The 23,974-nt window shown below is 41.5% G+C and overlaps 1 protein-coding gene across 21 annotated transcripts in view; it reads right to left on the bottom strand.

Moving 5' to 3' along the window:
* LOC144580984 (uncharacterized) overlaps window positions 1-23,974 on the bottom strand; it is a 94,757-nt gene continuing 70,783 nt past the window's right edge. For 11 of the 21 annotated variants that reach the window (XR_013531430.1, XR_013531419.1, XR_013531411.1 and 8 more), the window contains 2 exons: window positions 14,654-14,938; window positions 6,160-6,279 (listed from right to left, as the gene is read on the bottom strand). Coding sequence is in view for 2 of the 21 variants with exons in the window: in XM_078362467.1 (XP_078218593.1) it covers window positions 14,770-14,938 (169 nt within the window). In the remaining 19 variants the exon portion in view is untranslated. Of the gene's footprint in view, window positions 121-6,159; window positions 6,426-14,624; window positions 14,939-23,974 lie in introns of those variants that run through there. The other 10 variants (XR_013531413.1, XR_013531416.1, XR_013531417.1 and 7 more) reach the window with 3 other exon arrangements.

The following is a 23,974-nucleotide window of genomic DNA, read 5'->3' as shown; positions in this document are numbered from 1 at the left end:
ACCTGTAATCCCAGCTGCTCAGGAGGCTGAGGCAGGAGAATTGCTTGAACCCGGGAGGCGGAGGTTGAGCCAAGATCGCGCCATTGCACTCCAGCCTGGGCGACAAGAGCAAAACTCGGTCTAAAAAAATAAAGAATTGGTATATTAACTTTACCTTCTTCTTCCTCTCTTGTGAAAGAGAAACCTTTCAGCAAGCACCCTACCTCCTGCTTGCCCTTGGGCCCAGAGCACAAAGCATGTCATTTTGGAAGGGTTGCTGGCCCACACTGGTTCTCTTTGTAATTACTTTAATTCCCCCAAATAATCCCTTGACTTCTTTGAACTTCTCAGAAGAGAAACTGAAAAGATGAGTGTGCAGGAACATATATGTAACCACATTGTTTCATACTATGCTTATTACTTCAGGTCATTTTCTTCACAAAATGAAGCCTTTGCAGAATTCATAAAGGAGGGCCTGAAATAAGCCCTGAAAGGGTTTTAAAGTTCTTAAAAGTTCAGAGTCTGGTGCAGTAGCTCATGCCTGTAATCCTAGCACTTTGGGAGGCCGAAGTGGGAGGATCGCTTAAAGCCGAGAATTGGAGACCAGCCTGGGCAACATAGCAAGACCCCATCTCTAAAAATAAAATAAAATAAAAAATAGGCATGGTGGTACAGGTTTGTGGTCCAAGCTACTCAGGAGGCTGGAGTAGGAGGATTCCTTGAGCCCAGGAGGTCAAGGCTACAGTGAACCATGATTGCAACAGAGTGAGACCCAAGTCTCAAGAAAAAAAAGTTCAGAAATAAGATTTACCAAATGTTCAAAAATAATTACAATGAATCACAATCTTGAAGAAACAGTTTTCTGTCTTTATTACAAGGTTATTTTTAAAGTGTTTCTTCATGAAACATACAAAATAACTGATTGCAATATATATTGTCATCTTCATAACTACTTCTGAGAGAAAGAAAGGCTAGTTAAAAAATGAAACCAGTATTTTAATTGAAAAATATTTTCTGCATAGTAAAATAAATGACACAGTAATGAAAGAAACAATATACTTCCCAAATGTAGATTGTGCCATTACTAAATAATACTGTTCTTAAATTTTGATTCAATTTTAATCCATAGTAAAGCTGTAAGTTATTTTGGTAAACTGGCAAGCCCTTCTAGATTATTCACTTCGAGTATGAGAGCAGCATTATATCTTTGTTCTTGAAAGTGGAATTGATTTTTTTAAATATGGAGACATATTACCGGTAAAGTCTATGAATTCTCTGTCTGGAATGGATTCTATTCAGAGTATTGCATGGAACACTGAATGCCTTCACAGGCATTCACATCACACACCATTACTTTGTTTAAAAAACAAATGGGCCAGGCGCAGTGGCTCATGCCTGTAATTCCAGCACTTTGAGAGGTCGAGGCAGGCGAATCACCAGAGGTCAAGAGATTGACACCATCCTGGCCAACATGGTGAAACCCCATCTGTACTAAAAATACAAAAATTAGCTGGGCGTGGTGGTGCGCACCTGTAGTCCCAGCTACTCAGTGGGCTGAGGCAGGGGAATCGCTTGAATCCAGGAGACAGAGGTTGCAGTGAGCAGAGATAGTGCCACTACACTCCAGCCTGGTGAAAGAGCAAGACTCCATCTCAAAAAAAAAAAAAAGAAAGAAAAGAATTTTGCTGATGGAGTAAACAGAAAACAAAACGATACATTAAGAAGTTAATTCTATCAGAATCTACCACAGCAAGCATATGATGACTATTTGTTTGAGAAACTAAAGGAGTAACTCCTGAGTACTGATTCTCCATCTTTTTTTTTTGAGATGGAGTTTTGCTCTTGTTGTGCAGGCTGGAGTGCAATGGCATGATCTCAGCTCACTGCAACCTTCACCTCCTGGGTTCAAGCGATTCTCCTACCTCAACCTCCCAAGTAGCTGGGATTACAGGCATGTACTATCATGCCTGGCTAATTTTTGTATTTTTAGTCAAGGCAAGGTTTCACCATGTTGGCCAGGCTGGTCTCAAACTCCTGACCTCACGTGATCCATCCCCCTCGGCCTGCCAAAGTGCTGGGATTACAGGCATGAGCCATCGGGCCCTGCCTGATTCTTCATGGTTTAAACAAGCGGCTTGTTTCCTTCACTACTGTGAGCCAAAGTAGGCCAGGATAACCACACACTGGGAGAGAAATGACTGCTGTGGCAGCGGCTCATGCTTTTTTCTCAATTTGAAGGACAGTAACTTTCAGCCATGAGAGGTGGGAAATATGATAACTCAAGAAAGGGATGCCCTATGTTTCTGTAGCTTATCTGCCCTTAAAAATAAAATGACTTGGGCTGGGCGTGGTGGTTTACGCCTGTAATCCCAGCACTTTGGGAGATCGAGGTGGGTGGATCACGAGGTCAGGCGTTCAAGACCAGCCTGACCAACCTGGTGAAACCTCGTCTCTACTAAAAAAAAATACAAAAATTAGCCAGGTGTGTTGGCGTGCACCTCTAATCCCAGCTACTCAGGAGGCTGAGGCAGGAGAATCTCGTGAACCCAGGAGGTGGAGGTTGCAGTGAGCTGAGATCGCAGCACTGCCTGAGGGACAGAGTGAGACTCCATCTCAAAAAAATTAATTAATTAATTAATTAAATTAAAATAAAATGACTCTGGGACCACACAAAACTGTCCTTTGAAGAAAAAAAGATCTCGGGAAGTAATTGTTGTTCAGCATGGGTGGGGCTAAGTGCTTAGATACAATGAGACATGGTGGGCAGTGTTCTATTCTAGTTGCACTCAGAGGCAAGAGTTTGAAGACTCGCTTTTCTGTCATCTTTGTCCTCTAGGTGGCCTGATGGTAACTCTAAAACTGTTACAGAGAGCAAGAAGTAGGACTTATAACAAGGAAGTCTAGAGGTCCTAGAGCCTCTCCTAGAGGATTAGGAAAGGTCTGAGGAATGAGATACTATATGGGAAGATAGCCCTTTCTGGGATTTGAGAGTGAAATGACCTTGGTTGGGAGGATACAATGGGTACTTGGGAGAAAAGAATGCAAAGAGCACCAAAGATAAACTTGATCTGACCGTCTAGAGCAGAGTCCAGTGAGTTTGAAGAGTAGGGACCAAGAGATAATTGGAAGGAAAAGATAATTTTCCTGCTCTATCTGCCTTCCTACCATTTATTAACCCATTTGCACATGAAATATTTAAAGAATCATGACAGGGAACTGAAAGAGCTACAGAAAAGAAGGTAATAGAGTTTCTGCCCTCAAGTAGTTTGCAATCCTGAGGGACTCTGTTACTGTACAGAAGTTACGTCTTGTTGCTAAGATGTAAAACAGTCAGTGAAGTAATGCATTGTCCTTCCCCAGACCTGCCCCACTCCCTCCCCAACACTGCCCTTAAAGGCTGTTCATCCTGCATACTCTTAATTATTTCAGACTCATGAAAATCGACAGGTATGGATTTTACAAAGAATGCAGCAACGTTCTTTCAAAAGGTTTCCCTGTGTGTTCCCAGTGCATAGAGAAATAAAAAGTTATATTTATATTCACATTTTCAATCACTTACCTATTATAAAGCAGGGCTGTTCAAATATGTTTTTTTCTTAGCAGTTGAATTTTTTCATATTTCACAGAGAATATCCACACATAAAATATGAAAACAGAGCAATTCTGACTAAGAGTGTGGGGGTCAAAACTTTGACTTCTCAGCTCTTTTTTAATGTTTTTTTAATCTTTTTTAAGACAGAGTCTCACTCTGCTGCCCAGGCTGAAGTGCAGTGACACGATCTCGGCTCACTGCAACCTCCACCGCCTGAGTTGAAGGGATTCTCCTGCCTCAGCCTCTGAGTAGCTGGAACTACAGGCACACACCACCACGCCCAGCTAATTTTTGTATTTTTAGTAGAGATGGGGTTTCACCATGTTGGCCAGGCTGGTCTCAAATGCCTGTCCTCAGGCAATCCGTCTGCCTCGGCCTACCAAAGTGCTGGGATTACAGACATGGGCTCCTGTGCCTGGCTTTTCATCCATTTTGTAATGAGACCTGTGAAATACCTCTGTCAGTCTGTTAGGGTGGGTATAACAAAATACTTGAGACTCGGTGGTCTATAAACCACAGAATTTTCTACTTTGCAGTTCTGGAAGCTGGTAAGTCCATAACCAAGGCAATAGCAGATTGGTGTCTGGTGAGGGCTTGCTTCCTGGTTCACAGATGGCAACTTCTCACTGTGTCCTCACATGGTAGAAGAAGCGAGCTAGCTACCTGGGGCCTCTTTTATTGAGGGCACCAACCCCATTCAAGAGGGCTCTGCCTGTATGATCTAATCACTTCCCAAAGTTTCACCTCCTAATACCAATACCCTGGAAGTTAGAATTTCAACATATGTTTGATTTCTTTGGAGGACATGAGCATTCAGTCCATTGCAACTGCATTCTGCAAAATGTAGTTCAAAAAGCATCAATGTCAAATATTTTGTGTAAAATCATTGATTTTTCAGGTTAACAGAAAACAAAGTGGAAACCTTAACAAAAATCTCTGCTGCTCTGGGTTACGTTTAAGACTATTTATACCACATAGTCAACCTTCAAGTTTCCATCCAAAAAAGTGAAAGCAATAGCATGTGAAATCCAAAAGTCAATAGTATTGAGCCCTGGAAAGCGTGGCATTATATTCTGGGACTGCACAGCAGATTTGCATTTCCCTTTGAGCTCAGATTAGGCCGGTGATTCTCAACCTCAGCACTTACGACATTTCAAACCTGGTAACTCTTTTATTGTGTGAAGTTGTCCTATGCCTTGTAGTGACATTTAAAAGTAGCATCCCCCGCCTCTATCCACGAGACGTGACAAACTCCCTCCTCAAATTGTGACAACTGATATTGTCTCCAGACATTGCCAAATGTCATCCAGAAGGCAAAATTGCCTTTAGTTGAGAACCATTGATAAAAATATGTACCTGAATGAGTACACAAACATATCTGTTGTTGCAGGTGGCACAAATGATGCAGGTGCATTTAAACGATGATGACGATAATTTATACTTAGATCATAAAAAGTTGGCCATATCAGGTGTTAGATCTGATCATGGTTACATGCCACCGAAAAAAGGTCAGTTTTAACATTCTTCAGCTTGGGTCCATGCAGAAGTTACTCTGTTGGCTAGGCTGGGGCAATCAGAAGCTTGCCTCTACCACCAATATCTCTTTTTATTATATTTTTTTCCATTTTTAAGAATTGTAGTAAAATACATATAACAAAATTTACCATCTTAACCTTTTTTTTTTTTTTTTTTTTGAGACGGAGTCTCACTTTGTCACCCAGGCTTAAGTACAGTGGTGCGATCTTGGCTCACTGCAACCTCCACCTCCAGGGTTTAAGCAATTCTCTGCCTCAGCCTCCCAAGTAGCTGGGATTACAGGAGCCTGCCACCATGCCTGGCTCATTTTTGTATTTTTAGTAGAGATGGGATTTCGCCATCTTGGCCAGGCTGATCTTGAACTCCTGACCTCATGATCCATGCGCCCCAGCCTCCCAGAGTGCTGGGATTACAGGTGTGAGCCACCACGCCCAGCCCATCTCAACCATTTTAAGTGTGTAGTTCAGTGGTATTCACTACATTCATAATGTGCAACCATCACCATCCTCCATCTCCAGAATTCTTTCATCTTATAAAACTGAAATTTTATACCCATTATCAACCTTTATTTATTTATTTACTTACTTACTTTGAGACAGAGTTTCACTCTTCTTGCCCGGGCTGGAGTGCAGTGGTATGATCTCTGCTCACTGCAACCTCCACCTCTCAGGTTCAAGCGATTCTCCTGCCTCAGCCTCCCAAGTAGCTGTGCTTACAGACACCCACCACCACATCCAGCTAATTTTTGTATTTTTAGTAGAGATGGGATTTCGCCATGTTGGCCAGGCTGGTCTCGAAATCCTGACATCAGGTGATCCACCCGCCTCAGCCTCCCAAAGTGTAGGGATTACAGGTGTGAGCCACTGAGTCCGGCCACCCGGACCTTAAAGAAAGATACCAGGAAAAAATATCTCCTAATTTGAGGAATTTATTTAGTAGTAAGCAAAGAGGATTATAATCTGGGATGCACAGCTATGGCAAGTCACAGATGCATCTGAAGAAGGGAGGGGAAAGGGAAGCTTTTATTGGTGTAAATAAATCCACATAAGCTGTTAGAAAAAAAGTTTATTGGTTCAGGAGGCCCAAAATGAGAGTTGGCTTTAGTTCCTTGATGGAGATACTGTGCTAGGTAAGTGTTCTTTCCAGAGCATCTTGTCTGAATTGCTGCAGTCCTATAAAAGGAATATCTTATGGGGTTATTGTAGAAAGTCCTTGAGATATAGTCTTTATCTCATACATGCAGGCATGAACTCTCCTCCTTCCTGCTTTCCTGGCTCCAGTTTGTTTGGGTTTGACAAAAGTGAATTTATCCTGGTATCTGCAACATTTAAACCATTAAACATTAACTCCCCATTGCCCCTTTCCTCTGGCCCATGGGAACCACATTTCTTTCTCTATCTATTATTTTGACTACTCTATGCATCTCATACAAGTGGAATCATACAGTCTTTTTGTGACAGGTTTATTTCACTTAGCATAATATCCTTAAGGTTCATCCATGTTGTAGCATATATCAGAATTCCTTTCTTTTTTAAAGCTTAATAATATTCAATTGCATGTATATACGACATTTTGATGATCCATTCATCTTGGGTTGCTTCCATATTTTAGCTATTATGAATAATGACGCTATGAACACGGGCATACAAATGTATTTTTGAGACTCTTAGAGAAAAGAATTGAATTGCTTTCTTTTTTCTATTTTGAGACAAGGTCTCACTCTTTGTAACACAGGCTGGAATGCAGTGGCATGATCACAGCTCACTGCAGCCTCAACTTCCCAGGCTCAAGCGACCCTCCCACCTCAGCCACCTGAGTAGCTGGGACTACAGGCACGTGCCACCATGCTCCACTAATTTTTATATTTCTTTTATAGAGATGGGGTTTCACTGTGTTGCCCAGGCTGGTCTTGAACCCCTGGGCTCAAGCAATCCATCTGCCTCAGCCTCCCAACATGCTAGGATTACAGGTGTGAGCTACCACACCCAGCCTGGACTGCTTTCAATCTTTTGAGTATATACCCAGAAGTGGAAGTGCTGGCTCATATAGTATTTTTTCTTCTTTTCTTTTATTTTTTTTTTCAGATGGAGTATTGCTCTGTTGCCCAGGTTGGAGTGCAGTGGCACGATCTCAGCTCACTGCAACCTCCACTTCCCAGGATCAAGCAATTCTCCTGCTTCAGCTCCCTGAGTAGCTGGGACTACAGGCGCACACCACCATGCCCAGCTGATTTTTGTATTTTTAGTAGAGACAGGGTTTCACCATGTTGGCCAGGCTGGTCTCAAACCCCTGACCTCAGGTGATCCACCTGTCTCGGCCTCCCAAAGTGTTGGGATGGAAGGCATGAGCCACCATGCCTGGTGTCATATACTATTTCTTTTAATTTTTTGAGGAACCATCATACTGTTTTCCATAGCAGCTGAATCATTTTATATTTACAACAACAGTGCACAGGGGTTCAAATTTCTCCACGTCCTCACCAACATTTGTATTTTCCGTTTTTTTTTTTAATAGTAGCCATCCTAATGGATGTGAAGTGGTATCTCATTGTGCTTTTGACTTGCATTTCTCAAATGATTAGTAGTGTGGCGCATCTTTCCTCATGCTTTTTGGCCATCTGTATATCTTTGGAGAAATGTCTAATTAAGTCTTTTGCCCATTTGTGAATTGGCTTGTTTTACTGTTGTTGCAGTTGACTTTTAGGAGTTCTCCACATGTATTCTGGATATGAATCTCTTATCAGAAATATGATTTGCAAATATTTTCTCCCATTCTGTAGGTTAGCTTTTTACTTTGCTGATTCTCTTGCTTTCTTTCTCTCTCTCTCTTTTTCTTTCTTTCTTTCTCACCCCCTTCCTCCTTCTTCTCTTCCTCCTCCTTCTTTGAGACAGGGTCTCACTTTGTTGCCCAGGTGAGAGTGCAGTGGCATGATCATGGTTCACAGCAGCCTTAGCCCCCCAGGTTCAAGTGATCCTCCCACCTCAGCCTCTGAAGTAGCTGGGGCTACATGCATGTGAAGCACCACACCTGGCTAATTTTGAATTTTTTTTTTTTTTTTTGGAGAGATGAGGTCTCATTATGTTGCCCAGTGTGGCCTCAATCTCCTGGACTGATCCTCTTGCCTCAGTCCCAAGTAGGTGGGATCGGAGACACATGCCACTGTACCAGGCTGATACTATCTTTCAATGTACAAAAATTTTTAAATATTCATGAACTGCAATTTGTTTATTTTTTCTTTCATTGCCAGTGCCTTTGGTGTCATATCCAGTAAATCATTGCCAAATCCAATGTCATGAAGCTTTTGCCCTATGTTTTAAGAATTGTATAGTTTTAGGTCTTCTATTTATGTATTTATTCAATTTTTAGCCAATTTTTGCATATGGTGTTAAGGGTCCAACTTCATTCTTTTAACATGTAGATACAGTTTTCTTAGCATCTTTTGTCAAAAAGACTGTCTTCTCCCCATTGAGTAGTTCTTGGCACCAATTGTCAAAAATCATTTGACCATATATGTGACAGTTTATTTCTGGGCTCTCTATTCTATTCCATTGGTCAATATGTCTGTCTTTTGCAGTACCACACTGTTTTTACTATAGCTTTGTAGTTTGCCATAATTAAATTTTTTTTAAAAAAAAACAAGGGTGAAATAAAGACTTTCTAACAGAAAGGGTTTAAAAAGTCATCATCAACAGACCTGAATTAACAAATGTTGAAAGGCATCCTTTTTTTTTTGAGATGGAATTTTGCTCTTGTTGCCCAAGCTGGAGTGCAATGGTGCAATCTCGGCTTGCTGCAACCTTTGCCTCCTGGGTTCAAGCAATTCTCCTGCCCCAGCCTCCCAAGTAGCTGGGATTACAGGTGTGCGCCACTATGCCTGGCTAATTTTGTATATTTAGTAGAGACAGGGTTTCACCAGATTGGCTAGGCTCATCTCAAACTCCTGATCTCACATGATACACCCGTCTTGGCCTCTCAAAGTGCTGGGATTACAGGTGTGAGCCACCAAGCCTGGCCTGAAAGACATCCTTTAAGCAGAGGAAATGACCCCAAATGAAAATATGAACCTATATTAAAGCAATAAAGAACACTGGAAACAGAAACTTCATGGATAAATATATATTATATTTTTCTTATTTCATAAATATCTTTAAAAGATAATTGACTAAGCAGAAATAGTAACAATATATTGTGGGCTTTATAACTTATGTGTAGTTAAAATATGTGCAAAAAACAGGATAAAGGCCAGGAGAAAGGAAATGTAGGTATACTATTCGAAGGCTCTTATATTATTTATGAAGTGATATAATACCACTTGAAGGGAGACTACAATAAGATAGATATATATATATATACATATATATATATATATGTATATATACATATATATATATATATGTATATATACATATATATATATATATATATGTATATATATATATAGCTTGAACCCAGGAGTTCAAGGCTACAGTGAGCCATGATCAGGCCACTGCACTACAACCTGGGGGGCAGAACAAGACCCTGTCTTAAAAAAAAAAAGAAGAAAAAGAAAAAGACCATCAGACTGGATAAAAAAGCAGGACCTAAGTGTATGCTGTTCACAACAAACACACTTTAAATACACAAACTAGTGAAAAAAAAAAGGGATGGAGAAAGACATACCATGTGTAGTGGACTCAACGGTGGCCCCAAAGATATGTCTATGTCCTAATCCCCAGAACCCTGTAACTATTATCTTACATGGCAAAACATGTGATTAACTTAAGGCTTTTGAGAGGAGCTTGTCCATGTAGGCCCTAAATGCAATCACATGTATCCTTACAGGAGAGAAAGAGAACTAATTTAGCTACACTAACACAGAAGAGAAGGCAATATGAACACGGAGCAGAGAAAGAGATGGAGCTGTAGCCACAAGCCAAAGAATGCTGACAGACACCAGAAGCTGGAAGAGACAAGGAACATGTTCTCCCCTAGACCCTATGACGGAAGTGCAGTCTTACCTATACTTTGATTTTGGACTTCTCACCTCCAGAACCACGGGAGAATAATTTTTTTTTTTTTTTTTGAGACAGAGTTTCGCTCTGTTGCCCAGGCTGGAGTACAGTGGTGCAATCTCAGCTCACTGCAACTTCTGCACCTGGGTTCAAGGGATTCTTTTGCCTCAGCCTCCCAAGTAGCTGGGACTACAGGCACGAACCACTTTGCCCAGCTAATTTTTTGTATTTTTAGTAGAGATGGGGTTTCACAGTGTTAGCCAGGATGGTCTCGATCTCCTGACGTCTCCTGATCCACCTGTCTCGGCTTCCCAAAGTGCTGGGATCACAGGGGTGAGCCACGGTGGCCAGCCGAAAATTTTTTTAAGCCACCAACATTTCAGTAATTTGTTATAGTAGCCACAGGAAACGAATAGATCTAGTTAATTAATGCTAACACCAGATACAGGAAAGACAGATGGCTATGTTAGTGACAGACAAGTAGATTTCAAAGCAGCAAATATCACAGCAGGATGATAATAATCAAGGGGTCAATTCATCAGGAGTACATAACTGTCCTAAATGTTTGTGTACTTAGCAAAGCTTCAAAATACCTGAAGTAAAAAGTGTATTCAAGTAATACAAAGTATGTATTCTGATGTCAATGGAATTAAATTATATTCTAATAACAAAAAAAGCTGGAAAATCCTCAAATATTTGGAAGCTAAATGGCATACTTAAAAATAAAACATAAATCCAAGAAAAAATCAAAAGGGGAATTGGAAAGCATATTTAACTGAATGAAAATGGAAATACAATATATTAAAATGTGAAATGCCATAAAGCAATATATAGTGGAAAATTTATAGCACTACATTCATATGTAAGAAAAGGAAAAGGATTTCTGATCAATGACATCATTTCTACATTAATAAATTGAAAAACTAGATCAAATTAAGCCAAAATTAAGAAGTAGAAATTGATAAAATAGAAAACAGAAAATCATTAGAGAAATGTAATGAACCCAAAAGCTGGTTCTCTCAGTTAATAAGCAAAATTGATAAAACTCTGGCTATGTGGATCAGGAAAAAGAGAAGACACAAATTACCAATGTCACGAATGAGATAAAAATATTAACACAGATTCTAGAAATATTAAAAGGTTAATAAGGGAATATTATAAACACATTTATATCAATGAATTTGAGGACTTAGATGAGATGGGCTAATTGCTTGAAAGATACAAACTACTAAAGCTCATTAAAGGAGATTACATCTATCTACCTGTCTATCTGTAAATACATACACACACATACAGACAAACACACAAACAGGAATACCCCAAACCTATCAGAGAAATGGAATTTGTAGTTAAAAAGCTTCTCACTAGTAAACTGCAGTTTAGTAACTCCACACCCAGATGTGTACACTGGTTATCACTACCAAAAACTTAAGGTTTGAAATAACATCAATTTTACCTAAACTCTTCCAGAAAATTGAAAGGAGGAAGTATTTCCTAACTCATTCTACGAGGACAGCATTACCATGATACTGAAGCAAGACAGATAAAACTACAAACCAATATCCCCTCGTGAACTTAAAAACAAAAAACTCCAACAAAATCTTAGTAAATTGGCTGGGCGTGGTGGCTCACGCTTGTAATCCCAGCACTTTGGGAGACCAAGGTGGGCAGATCACCAGGTCCGGAGATCGAGACCATCCTGGCTAACATGGTGAAACCCTGTCTCTACTAAAAATACAAAAAATTAGCCAGGTGTGGTGGTGGGCACGTGTAATCCCAGCTACTTGGGGAGGCTGAGGCAGGAGAATCGCTTGGACCCTGATGGTGGAGGTTGCAGTGAGCCAAGATCCCACCACTGCACTCCAGCCTGGGTGACAGAGCAAGAATCCATCTCAAAGAAAAAAAAAACAAAAAACTTAGCAAATTAAATCCAGCAATACAAGCATATAAAAAATATAATAGGTCTAAAAAAACAGTAGAAAGAATGACTAAGACCTAATATTTGACAGCACAACAGGGCGACTATAGTCAATAATAACTTAACTGTACATTTAAAAATAACTCAAAGAGTGTAACTGAATTGTTTGTAACTCAGTGGATAAATGCTTGAGGGGATGGATACCCCATTCTTCATGGTGTCCTTATTTCACATTGCATGACTATATCAAAACACCTCATGTACCTCATAAATATATATACCTACTATGTACCCACAAAAATTAAAAATTAAAAAAATACATCATGGGTAAGTGTGGTGTATATCAGGAATGCAAGGTTAGTTTACATTTGAAAATCACTCAACATAATTGACCATATTAATAAATTAACAAAGAAAAGCCATGGGCTCATCTCAATAGATGCAGAAAAATCATTTGACAAAACCCAACATCTAAATAAGAGTAGAAGGAAACTTCCTCAACCTATTAAAATGCACCTGTGAAAATCCTATACCTAACATACTTAATGGTGAAAGACTGAATGCTTTCCTTACACAATCAGTAACAAGTCAAGGATGTTTTCACCTCTTATTGTCAGCATTGTCTTAGCCTGTTTTGTGCCATTATAACAGAATACCTGAGACTGGGTAATTTATAAAAAACAGAAATTAATTACTGATAATTCTGAAGGCTGTGAAGTCCAAGATCAAGTCAGTGGCATGTTAGAGCCTGACCTCTCTGCTGCCAAGATGATGCCTCTAACAGTTCATCCTCTGGAAGAGAGGTATGCTGTGTCCCCATGTGGCAGAAGAGAGCAAACCCACTCCCACAAGCCCTTTTTATAATGGCATTAATCCATTGAGAAGGCAGAGCCCTCAAAACCGAAACATCTCCTAAAAGGCCACACTTTCAACACTGCTGCACTAGGGATCAAGTTTCCAACACATGAATTTTGAGGGACGCATCCAGACCACAGCAAACATTGTATTGGAGGGTCTGGCCAGAGAAATTAGGCAACAAAATGCAATAAATGCTCACAAATGATAAAGGAAAAAGGACAATTCTCTTTACTTGCAGGTAACTACTCATATGCAGAAAATCAGTTACAATCTAAAAATGTTCTAGAACTGAAAAGTGACTTTAGCAAGGTTGCAGGCTACATCTTAATGTCTTTTAAAATTTCATTTTTATATACTAGTATTTGACAATTGAAATTAAAATTTAAAAATACCATTTAGATCAGGCATGCTGGCTCACTCCTGTAATTGCAGCACTTTGGGAGGCTGAGGACGGTGGATTGCTTGAGGTCAGGAATTCAAGACCACCTTGATTCACATGGTCAAACCCCATCTCTACTAAAAATACAAAAATTAGTTGGGTGTGGTGGCACACACCTGTAGTCCCAGCTACTCAGGAGACTGAGACTGAGGCGGGGGAATCGCTTGAACCTGTGAGGCGAAAGTCGCAGTGAACCAAGATTGCGCCACTGCACTCAAGCCTGGGGATCGTACCACTGCACTCCAGTCTTATATATAAATGTCCATAGAAGCTTTATTTGCAATAGCTACAAACTGGAAAGACCCCAAATGTGCATCAGCAGGTACATGGATAAATTGTGGTATAGCCATACAGCAAAATACTACTCAGCAAAAAAAAAAAAAAAAAATGGACTATTGATATATATAAAAACATAGGTGAATCTGAAAATTATTATGCTCAGTGAAAGAAGTCAGAAAAAAGTGATGTATGATTTGATGTATGAATCAAAATGTATAAATTTTTGTTGTTGTTTTTTTTTTTTTGAGATAGAGTCTCACTCTGTTGCTGAGGCTGGAGTGCAATGGTGCAGTTTTGGCTCACTGCAACCTCTGTCTCCTGGGTTCAAATGATTCTCCCACATCACTAAGGTAGCTGGGACTACAGGTGTGCACCACCACACCTGGCTATTTTTTGTGTTTTTAGTAGAGACAGGTTTCCACCATGTTGTCTAGGCTGGCCGTGAACTCCTGACCTCAAAGTTATCCATCTTGGTCTCCCAAAGTGCTGGGATTACAGGCGTGAGCCACCGTGCCCAGGCAAAACATATAAATTCTTAAAAAACACAAACTAGGCCAGGTGAGGTGGCTCACCCCTGCATCCTAGAACTTTGGGAGGCTGATGTGGGAGGACTGCTTGAGTTCAGGAGTTTGAGACCAGCCTGGGCAATGCAGTGAGACCTCATCTGTACTAATTTTTTTTTTAATTAGCCAGTCATAATGTGCATGCCTGTAACTCCCGGACGCTTAGGAGGCTGAGGTGGGAAGATCATTTAAGCCCAGCATATCGAGGCTGAAGTAATCCATGTTTGTGCGACTGCATGCCAGCCTGGGTGAAAAAGTGAGACCCTTTGAGGATCAAAATAAGATTGTACGCTTAAAATATGTGCAGTTTATTGTATGCCAATCACACTTCAGTAAAGCTGTTAAAAAGAACTGACCCACACAGATATGTCCAACTGACTTTTGACAAAGATGCAAAAGTAATTCGGTGAAGTATGAGAAAAGGCTAAGGCCCGACAGACTTTGCCAATAAAAAAGACACCATGAGCACTTTTAAGATTCAGACAGTTTACTACTTACATGGAGAGTGAAAAGAAGAGTAGCCAAAGGTGCCAGCTCCCTGTGGTCCTTATTTCACACACCAAAAAGGACTACATCAAAACAAAAGGGACCGCTTATCCTCTTGTATACTGAGATCACAAGTTCTGCCAAGATTCAGATAAACTGCAGGTCAAGTCTTTGTCTGTGTGGTCTGTGTTGCCAGGTTGCCATGACAGAGCTGTTCCTCTACACATAAAAGCCTCAGACCCTGGGATTTGAACAGGTTTCTCTGGGCAGTTATTCCTCACATGCTCCTGGAGTTCCCTGCAAGAGAGAAAGCACATCCTGTGTAGCTTCAGATGGGGAAGTCTATGCCTGACCTCTCTGGACTCTGTCCAATGCATGCATTTTTCCTGTTGATTTTGCTCTGCTTCCTTTCCCTAATAAACTTCAGCAGTGAGTAAAACCTGCTATATTGACTCTTGTGACTCATTCTAGTGAGTCACAACTGGGGTGGTCATGGGACCCCAGAAACATGGGAATTTTCTTTTCAACAAATGGTGCTGAGAAATTTGCATATCCACAGGCAGAAATAAACAATAAACCTATTCCTGAGCCTCATACTTTATACACAAATTAACTCAAATTTGATCTTGGATTTAAATGTAATACTATAAAGCTTTTAGAAGAGAACACAGGAGGCTGGGCATGGTGGCTCACACCTGTAATCCCAGCACTTTGGGAGGCTGTGGTGAGCCAATCATTTGAGCTTAGGAGTTTGAAACCAGCCTGGCCAACATGGTGAAACTCTGTCTCTAAAAACATAAAAATTAGCCGAGCATCATGGTACACGACCAGGAGGCTGAGGCAGGGGAATCACTTGAAACTGGGAGGTGGAGGTTGCAGTAAGCTGAGATCACACCACTGCATTCCACCCTAGGTGACAGAGTGAAACTTCATCTCAAAAATAAAAAGGAAAAGAAAAAGGAAGAGGCTGGGCATGGTGGCTCACACCTGTAATCCTAGCACTTTGGGACGCTGGGTGGATCACCTGAGGTCAGGAGTTTGAGACCAGCCTGGCCAACAGGTAAAACCCTGACTCTATCAAAAATACAAAAATTAGCCAGGTTTGGTGGCGCACGCCTGTAATCCATATTTTCAACTGTAAATTTTATGAAATCTAAATACAGATCAAGAAGCCTAGGAAGCCTAGGCTAGGGAGGAAAGGGAAGGGGTTGTAATCATTAAAACTTGGGGGAAGGGCTCCACGGAGCTAAAACCCATATTTCTGAAAAGGGGTTATCTGCTTACTGGTACTGAAATCTCTTAGCCTGGAAGAGGGTCCCTGTGATGCTGGGACCCAGACCTAAGGAGGGGCACAGGCTGTTGGTGTTGTCTATGAGCAGGGTATGATGAGATTGGTTCTTTCAAGTGATAGAAAAACTGCAAACTGGACTCGTTCGATGCTATAGGAAGGACTTGCTCTTTCCAGGGTAAAGAGACAAGGTTAGGGTGGTGCTCATTGGAACTACAAGCAGACAGGACAGGCAACTCACAGTCAGCAAACACCTCGGAGCAAGTCCTTTTCTCCTTTAGCTTTGTAATCTCCCTCTCCTGCCCCCAGTTGGCAGTTGCTAACACAAAGCCAGCCCACGAAATAGACTTGTGGTTTGCAGTGTCCTATTGCTAGCATCACAAAGTAGGGTATAGAAGAGTGGGTTTGGGGCCGGGCACGGTGGCTCACTCCTGTAATCCCCAAACTTTGGGAGGCGGAGGTGGGTGATCACTTGAGGTCAGGAGTTCAAGACCAGCCTGGCCAACATGGTGAAACCCCATCTCTACTAAAAATACAAAAATTAGCCAGATGTGGTGGCAGATGCCTGTAATCCCAGCTACTCAGGAGACAGAGGCGCGAGAATTGCTTGAACCCGGGAAGCAGAAGTTGCAGTAAGCCAAGATCGCACCACCGCACTCCAGCCTGGGTGATAGACCAAGACTCAGTCTCAAAAAAAAAGAAAAAAGAAAAAAAAAAGAATGGGTTTGGAGCTGAGACAATAACCTAATAACTGGCAAAATACAGCAGTGGCAAAGCCACTTAGCTATCCGCCAAATATCAGCACTGCCTTTTCACCAGGCTAAATTTTGGCAGTGAGATGACTCTGCAGATAGGATCTTATGACAGGTATTTGTGACATTCAGGCCAATCTAAGAAGCTACTCTTTCTCGTTTCCCATGCATTGACTGGTTGTCAGCATCCACGGTGACTTTGGATGCCATATGTTGAAAGTGACAGAGCTAGTGTTACCATAACAGATACATAATAATTCTCTAGAACTTTGGCACTCCTCATAGTTGCCATGAGATTGCTAAGGAGGTTTTAAAATCCACCAGCAGGGAGCTCACAAATGCTTATCAAAACACTACTTCCAAATACATGCCACCTTCAATATAAGATGAAATATTCCTTTTATCTTTCGAACTTAGCTTATTTAGCTGAGAAAACTGATATTCTTAAGAGTTTTAGAGAGTTTATTCTTGCATCCTAAATTGGAGAATACTTAGTATTGATAATACTTATTAAACTTGTAAAAATATAGTGTGATTTTCTGTAAAATACACTGGGTGGGGAGTGGACAATAGGGATGAATTCCAGTGCCTCTCTCTTCACCAGAACAAAAGTGCTGTCTTTTTTTAAAAATGATGCAGTGGGAAGTTACTAGCAAGAGGCCATCTTCAGACTCTAATTAAAGTCACATGTTAACTAACACACAAATTTGAACTTCCACCAGCTCCTTCATTCAACAAAAGTGTAAAAAAAAAAAAAAAAGGTGGGGTTTTCCTAAGGGAATGACCCTTGGGCACCAATCCCAGAAAAAAAAAAATGATGTTTAAAATTCTCTCAGCTAGGGAGGCCAGATTCAAAGGAGATAAAGGAAGATTTTTCTGGGTTAGTCAAAGAGCAGTTGCTTTAAAATCTCCCATCCTTTTGTAAAAAAGGAAGCTTCTACCCCCTGCAACAAAGTCACATGTTTACTTAAATTCTCTTTTAGGTTGTTTAAATTTATTTAAAGTTTAAGTTTTCTGCCTTTAAATTTTGAAATATCATGAAGAAATCTGGTCAAATACATTTTGAGAAAGGTAACCAACAACCTCTCGTTAAGATCATGTTGAATGCTGGCTCAAGAGGCCAAAAAGTGAAGAGGAGGGAGCCATAGCAGTGGCTCAGAGGAGTGGTTGGAAGGTCTTCCCGGACTTCATAGATCTGCTTCCCAAGGGACAGATGTTCTGGGAGACTAGTGAAGATGTCTTAGAGAGAAATTTGATGCTGCTGCTTCTTTCCCTTCCTCTCAGTCAAGTTTCCCTGGTAGCAGAGAAGGGGAGTGATTGACAAAGGGACTAGAAAGGGGATTGGGGTGGCTTTGAAGACTAAGGACAAGCATCAGGAGGACTGTGACACCGTTACCAGGTGTGGGAGAGCAGCAGGCTTGCATGCACACGTGGGTGCATGTGTATGCATGTGTGTGTGCCTGCTCCCTCCTTCTCTCCTCTTCCCCGCTCCTCCTCCTACCTTCTTCTCTCTTCTCTCGCTCTCCCTCTCTCCCTTCTCCCCTTTTCTCCCTCCTCTCCCTCTCCTTCTTCCTCTCCCTCTACCTAGGCACATGCTGACGTACCTTGATATAAACTTGAACTCCCTGAACCTTGATCCTACCAAGTGCAACTCTTTGCTATGCTCACTTTACTTTCACTTGCTTGCTTTCTCCTGAGACATCCCTATAAAAACATTTGCTACTTGTTTGCCTATGATATTACCTCCTTTTTAAGTGTTATCAACCCCCAGTTCTCTCTTCTAAGTTAGGCTCAAAGGAATGATATATAGTTGTTGTTTACATACAATATAATCAAAATTTACAAAGTTGTACAAAAAGTACACAAAATACACTTATTTTATTAGAACTCTATACCAGTAGAAGTAAACAGGTTTACCCACTGAAGTCTAAGGGGCAATCAAGTCACTCAGAGATCAGTGTGGCTTAAGGCCCACTAAGTGATTAAACTATTTGTATCTGAGACTAACTGCCAACCTCCAAAATATTCCCCTCAGTAGCTTTCCACTTATCCTTGAAATTCTCACTAATTCTCAGCACAATCATAGCTCACTGCAGCCTTGAACTCCTGGGCTCAAGGGATCCTCCCACGACGTCTGGCAGAACCTTCCAAAGAGATACAAATAGGTTTCCAGGGTCTTGGCACAAAACAGTAAAGTAATTTACATTTATGATAAATGCTTTGGTATAGTCCCTGCCTAACAACTGAGTAGCAATTAAAGCACTCTGAGCTTTTGTTTCTTCATTTGTTTAAAAAAATTCTCTCTTCTTTGTACCTGACACCCATTTTGTGAGGTCCTTGAGCAGCTGGCATTAATTATCCAATAAGATGCAAGCTGACAAGACTGAAGGTGGTCTCTCTTCCTGTGATATCTACATTTAATAATAGTATCTCAATAACTTATATCTAATGGATATTTGTGAGCTCTCATCTAATCCTCCCACTAGCTATGTGTGGTAGCCTAATTATACATCTATCTTACTGACAAGGAAATGATCGAAGAGAGGTTTAAATGACCTGGCCACCATTACAGAACAAGTCAGTGGTAGAACAAAGATCAGAAATCATATTTTCTGTCGGACATGGTGGAAGGATCGTTTGAGCCTAGGAGTTCAAGACTGCAGTGAGCTATGATCGTGCCTGTGAATTGCCACTGCACTTCAGCCTGGGAAATATTACAAGACATCATCTCCCCACCAAAAAAAAAAGAAAAAGAAAAAGAAAAAAAAAATAATATCTCCCACTCCTAGCTAATGCTTTTCCCTAGGGGTGAGCATTTTCAGCCTCTGTGTTTCTGGACCTTCCATGGTTTGTTTCTGATGATTTGGACAGAAGAGAGGGCAATTCCAGTCTTGCCCTGAGCATAAAACCACTAGCATTGACCCTAGTTTATTATTGTGGCATACTACGTCCTTTGCCTCACTTCCAGATCTTCCTTAACTCCAGAACCCGCTACCAGTCCTTCATGGTCTGGCTAGAGACTTTTCCAGGCAGCCTCTCCTGATCAAAACCACTGTAGATTCCTTCTTTCCTCACATTAAATCCCCTCAGCACCTGTGAATTAATAACCCTCCACTAGCTGGGCTTTATTGTGTGTGTGTTGGTGGTGGGTGGTAGGTTCCACATACCATCTTTTAGGAAAAAAAGAAAAGTTACAAAATAACAGACTATTAGAGGTTTCGTTGAACTGCCAGATTTTAGGCAGTGACTGGGATTAATACATGTTCAGTTCCATTTCATCCATTTTCTCTCTCTACCTAAACTTCTGAGAAGTGATCACTGATGGTAACGGGGTTGACCTAGAGGCTCTTCAAGATCTTCAAAGGAAGAGAAAATCAGTGGTCACATGTGGGGACATTCGTTATCACAACACTCTCCAAAGGTGACCTGAGCATATCTGATAACTGCATTTTTCATCCATTTGACAAATAAAATTCATCTCACAAAGGATCAAAGCCCTGGGATGCTGAGAAGGAAATCTGCATAGGAATTTCAATACTGAAAAGGTCAGAGATCCATGAGACTAGCTAGCCCTGGGGAGTTCTGAAGCCCTTGTTCTAAGGAAAGGAAATGAAATGGGGTTCTCTTTCATTTTGAATGATGATGAGATGACTTACGATAACAAGTCTCACTTCAAAGTGATGAGCTATCCCATCTGAGCTTCAGCTGCATTAAAATTGATGGCTTCAAGGACCAGAAAGATATGCTTATTAGTTGCATGACTGGAGAGTTACAGGGCTATCTACTCTTTGGAGGTAAAACTCTTTTGGGTGCCCTAAGCAAAGTAAGGTAGCACATTCTGCTTAACTACACAGAATCATTTCTGAAGTCATATATACTAAGATATACTTCAGATATCTATGCCAGCCTAAAGTTTTCCAAAATAGTTCAGTTCAACAAATAGTTCTCAAGTGTCTATTGTCCAGGCACTGTGCTGGTTGCTGGAGATGCAGAGCTATTATTAACAAGTTATAAGTGTCAGGCATTACTTAGAGTTTCTTACTATGTAAGACCCTCTGCCAGGTGCTTTAGATACATCATCTCATTTCATTCTTTCCATTACCCTGTGAGGTATTCTTAGCCCCACTTTATATAGTCTCTAGCCAGATCATGAAGGATCTGTGGGGGGTTCCAGAGTGAGGAAGAGGATATAAACTAGGGTCGATGCTAGTGGTTTTACGCTTAGGACGAGGCTGGGATTGTCCTCCCTTTTACTGTCCAGATGGTCAGAAACAAACCATGGAGGGCTCAGAAATAGAGAGATTGGAAATGTTCACCTCTAGGGAAAAGCACTGGCTAGGAGTGAGGAGATATCACTTTACAGGTGAAAAAAGCAAGTCATAAAAAGGTTAAATAATTTCACCAGGTGCAGTGGCACATGCCTGCAATCCCAGTGCTTTGGGAGGCCAAGGCAGGTGGATCACCTGAGGTCAGGAGTTCAAGACCAGCCTGGTCAACATGGTAAAACCCTGTCTTTACTAAAAATACAAAAAATTGCTGGGCGTGGTGGTGCACACCTATAGTCTCAGCTACTCAGGAGGCTGAGGTGGGAGAATCACTTGAACCTGGGAGGCAGAAGTTGCAGTGAGCCAACATCGTGCCACTGCACTCCAGCCTGGACAACAGAGCAAGACTCTGTCTCAAAAAAGGAAGGAAGGAAGGAAGGAAGGAAGGAAGGAAGGAAGGAAGGAAGGAAGGAAGGAAGGAAGGAAGGAAGAAAGAAAAGAAAAAAGAAAAGAGAAAGATTAAATAATTTGCCTAAGGTTACACAGCCAATACCTAAGAAGAGATAGAACTTAATCCCAGTTCTGTCTAATTCCAAACTCCATGATCTTAACCACTATACCATACTGCCTCATATATTCATAATTTTTAAGACCCTCATGGTAGACTACCAGACACATACACAATGAGACATTTTTGAATTACTATGCTAAATATTAAGATAGAAGCATGCCTAGGATGCTGCAGGAATACAGAGGATGTGCCCTTGGGAAGTAGCACTGCGTATGGATTAAGAGCACAGACTCCAAAGCTATAACTGCCCGATGGGTTCTTCTGCCCGCAGCACAGACAAAACTAGACCACAGCACTGCAATAGAGAAAGAGTTTAGGCTGGGCACATGGCTCATGCCTGTAGTCCCAACACTTCAGGAGGCCAAGGTGGGTAGATCACTTGAGCCCAGGAGTTGGAGACCAGCCTTAGCAACATGGTGAGACCCTGTCTCTACAAAAAATACAAAAATTAGGCTGGGTGCAGTGGCTCATGCCTGTAATCCCAGCACTTTGGGAGGCTGAGGCAGGTGGATCATGAGGTCAAGAGATTGAGACCATCCTGGCCAACATGGTGAAAACCAGTCTCTACCAAAAACACAAAAATTAGTCAGGTATAGTGGTGCATGCCTGTAGTCCCAGCTACTCAGGAGGCTGAGGTAGGAGAATTGCTTGAACCTGGGAGGCGGATGTTGCAGTGAGCCAAGATCGCACCACTGCACTCCAGCCTGGTGACAGAGTGAGACTTCATCTCAAAAAAAAAAAAAAAAATAGCAGGGTGCTCTAGCACATACCTGTGGTCCCAGCTACTCAGGAGCTCAGGAGACTGATATGGGAGGATCTCTTGAACTTGGGAGTTTGAGGCTGCAGTGAACCATGATTGCACCACTCACTGCACTCAGCCTGGATGACAGAGTGAGACCCTTTCCCCCGCTCCCTCCCCCCAAAAAAGAATTTAGTAGATATGAGGCCAGCCATACCATGTGGGAGATGGAGTCATCACTTAAATCAGTCTCCCTGATAATTTGGGGGCTAGGGTATTTCAAAGACAGTTTAGAAGAACGGGTCGGGATGGCTAGGCAATGGGTGCTTGCTGCTGATTGGTTGGGGATGCAAACATAGGGGTGTGGGAAGCAGTCCTCATGTGCACTGAGTCACTTTTGGTTGAGGCTACAGGTGTGGTTGGCAGGTTCAGGTGGCGCCATCAGTCCATCAGACATGGGAAAAACCTGAAATGATAGCTCAAAAAGCCAATCTTATGTTTTACAATAGTGATGTTATCTGCAAGAGTAAATGGGGAAGTTGCATATCTGGTGACCTCCAGAATAATGGTTGGCAATTGTTTATGTATGCACTTTGGCAGGATTCAGGCTCCTCTATCATCCTAACCTGGTGGTCTCTCATTAGCTTTAAAAGGCAGTTGAGTTTTGAGGAAGAGCTAGTATCATGTAAACTATAGGTCCACATAGTGGCACATGTCTGTGATCCCAGCACTTTGGGAGGCTGAGGCGGACAGATCACTTGAGGCCAGGAGTTCCAGACCAGCCTGGCCAACATGGCAAAACACTGTCCCTACTAAAAATGCAAAAATTAGCCAGGTGGGGTGGTGCATGCCTCTAGTACCAGCTACTCAGGAGGCTGAGGCATGAGAATCACTTGTACCTAGGATATGAAGTTTGCAGTAAGCTGAGATTGCACCACTGCACTCCAGCCTGGATGACAGAGTAAGACTTTGTCTCAAAACAAAAATTAACTATAAACTAAATATCTCCCAAAATTACATTGGCCCAAGCCCGGGAATAATTAAGAGCAGACTGAAGGCTAAAAGCAAGATGGGGATTGGCCAGATCAGATCTCCCCATTGCCATAATTTTCTCCCTGTTATAATTTTTACAAAGGCAGTTTCAAAGCCAGACAGCCTGGATCTGAAGTGTGGATTTGTCACTTACAAATTATGTGAACGTGGGCAAGTTAAACATAGCCACCCCCACCCGTTCTTCTATGTGCCTCAGTTTCCTCATCTGAAAATCAAGATAACAAAACCTTATTCATAGAGTTGTGAGGATTAAATGTGCTTAGAATAATTCCTGACACAGAGTAAGCACTATACAAGTGTTAGATAAAATGAATAAGTTTAACTCCAAATGAGGTTACAGGAAAGGCTTTTTGAAAGGATTGATGCCTGGAGTTGAGTCATAGAAGATGAATAAGAGTTAGCCAGGTGAAGGTGGGAAAGGTGTACCAGGCAGGGGGACAGCATGAGCACAAAACACAGGCATGCAGCAGTACTGTTGATGAAGGCTAAGTACAAGCAGTTTGGCAATTCTCCACTAGAGCATAAAGCACAAAGAAGGAGGAGGTAGGGGACGTTCTGTATGTCACTTGAAGGAATTTGGACTTTATTTTGTAGGCAACAAGGAATCGTAGAAGAAAAGAGTTTTATGTAGGGGAACAATGTAGACGGATATATGTGGGAGGGTA

Source organism: Callithrix jacchus, chromosome X, assembly GCF_049354715.1.
Source record: "Callithrix jacchus isolate 240 chromosome X, calJac240_pri, whole genome shotgun sequence".
Classification (NCBI taxonomy): Eukaryota; Metazoa; Chordata; class Mammalia; order Primates; family Cebidae; genus Callithrix; species Callithrix jacchus.
This window is presented reverse-complemented; position numbering and strand designations above follow the sequence as displayed.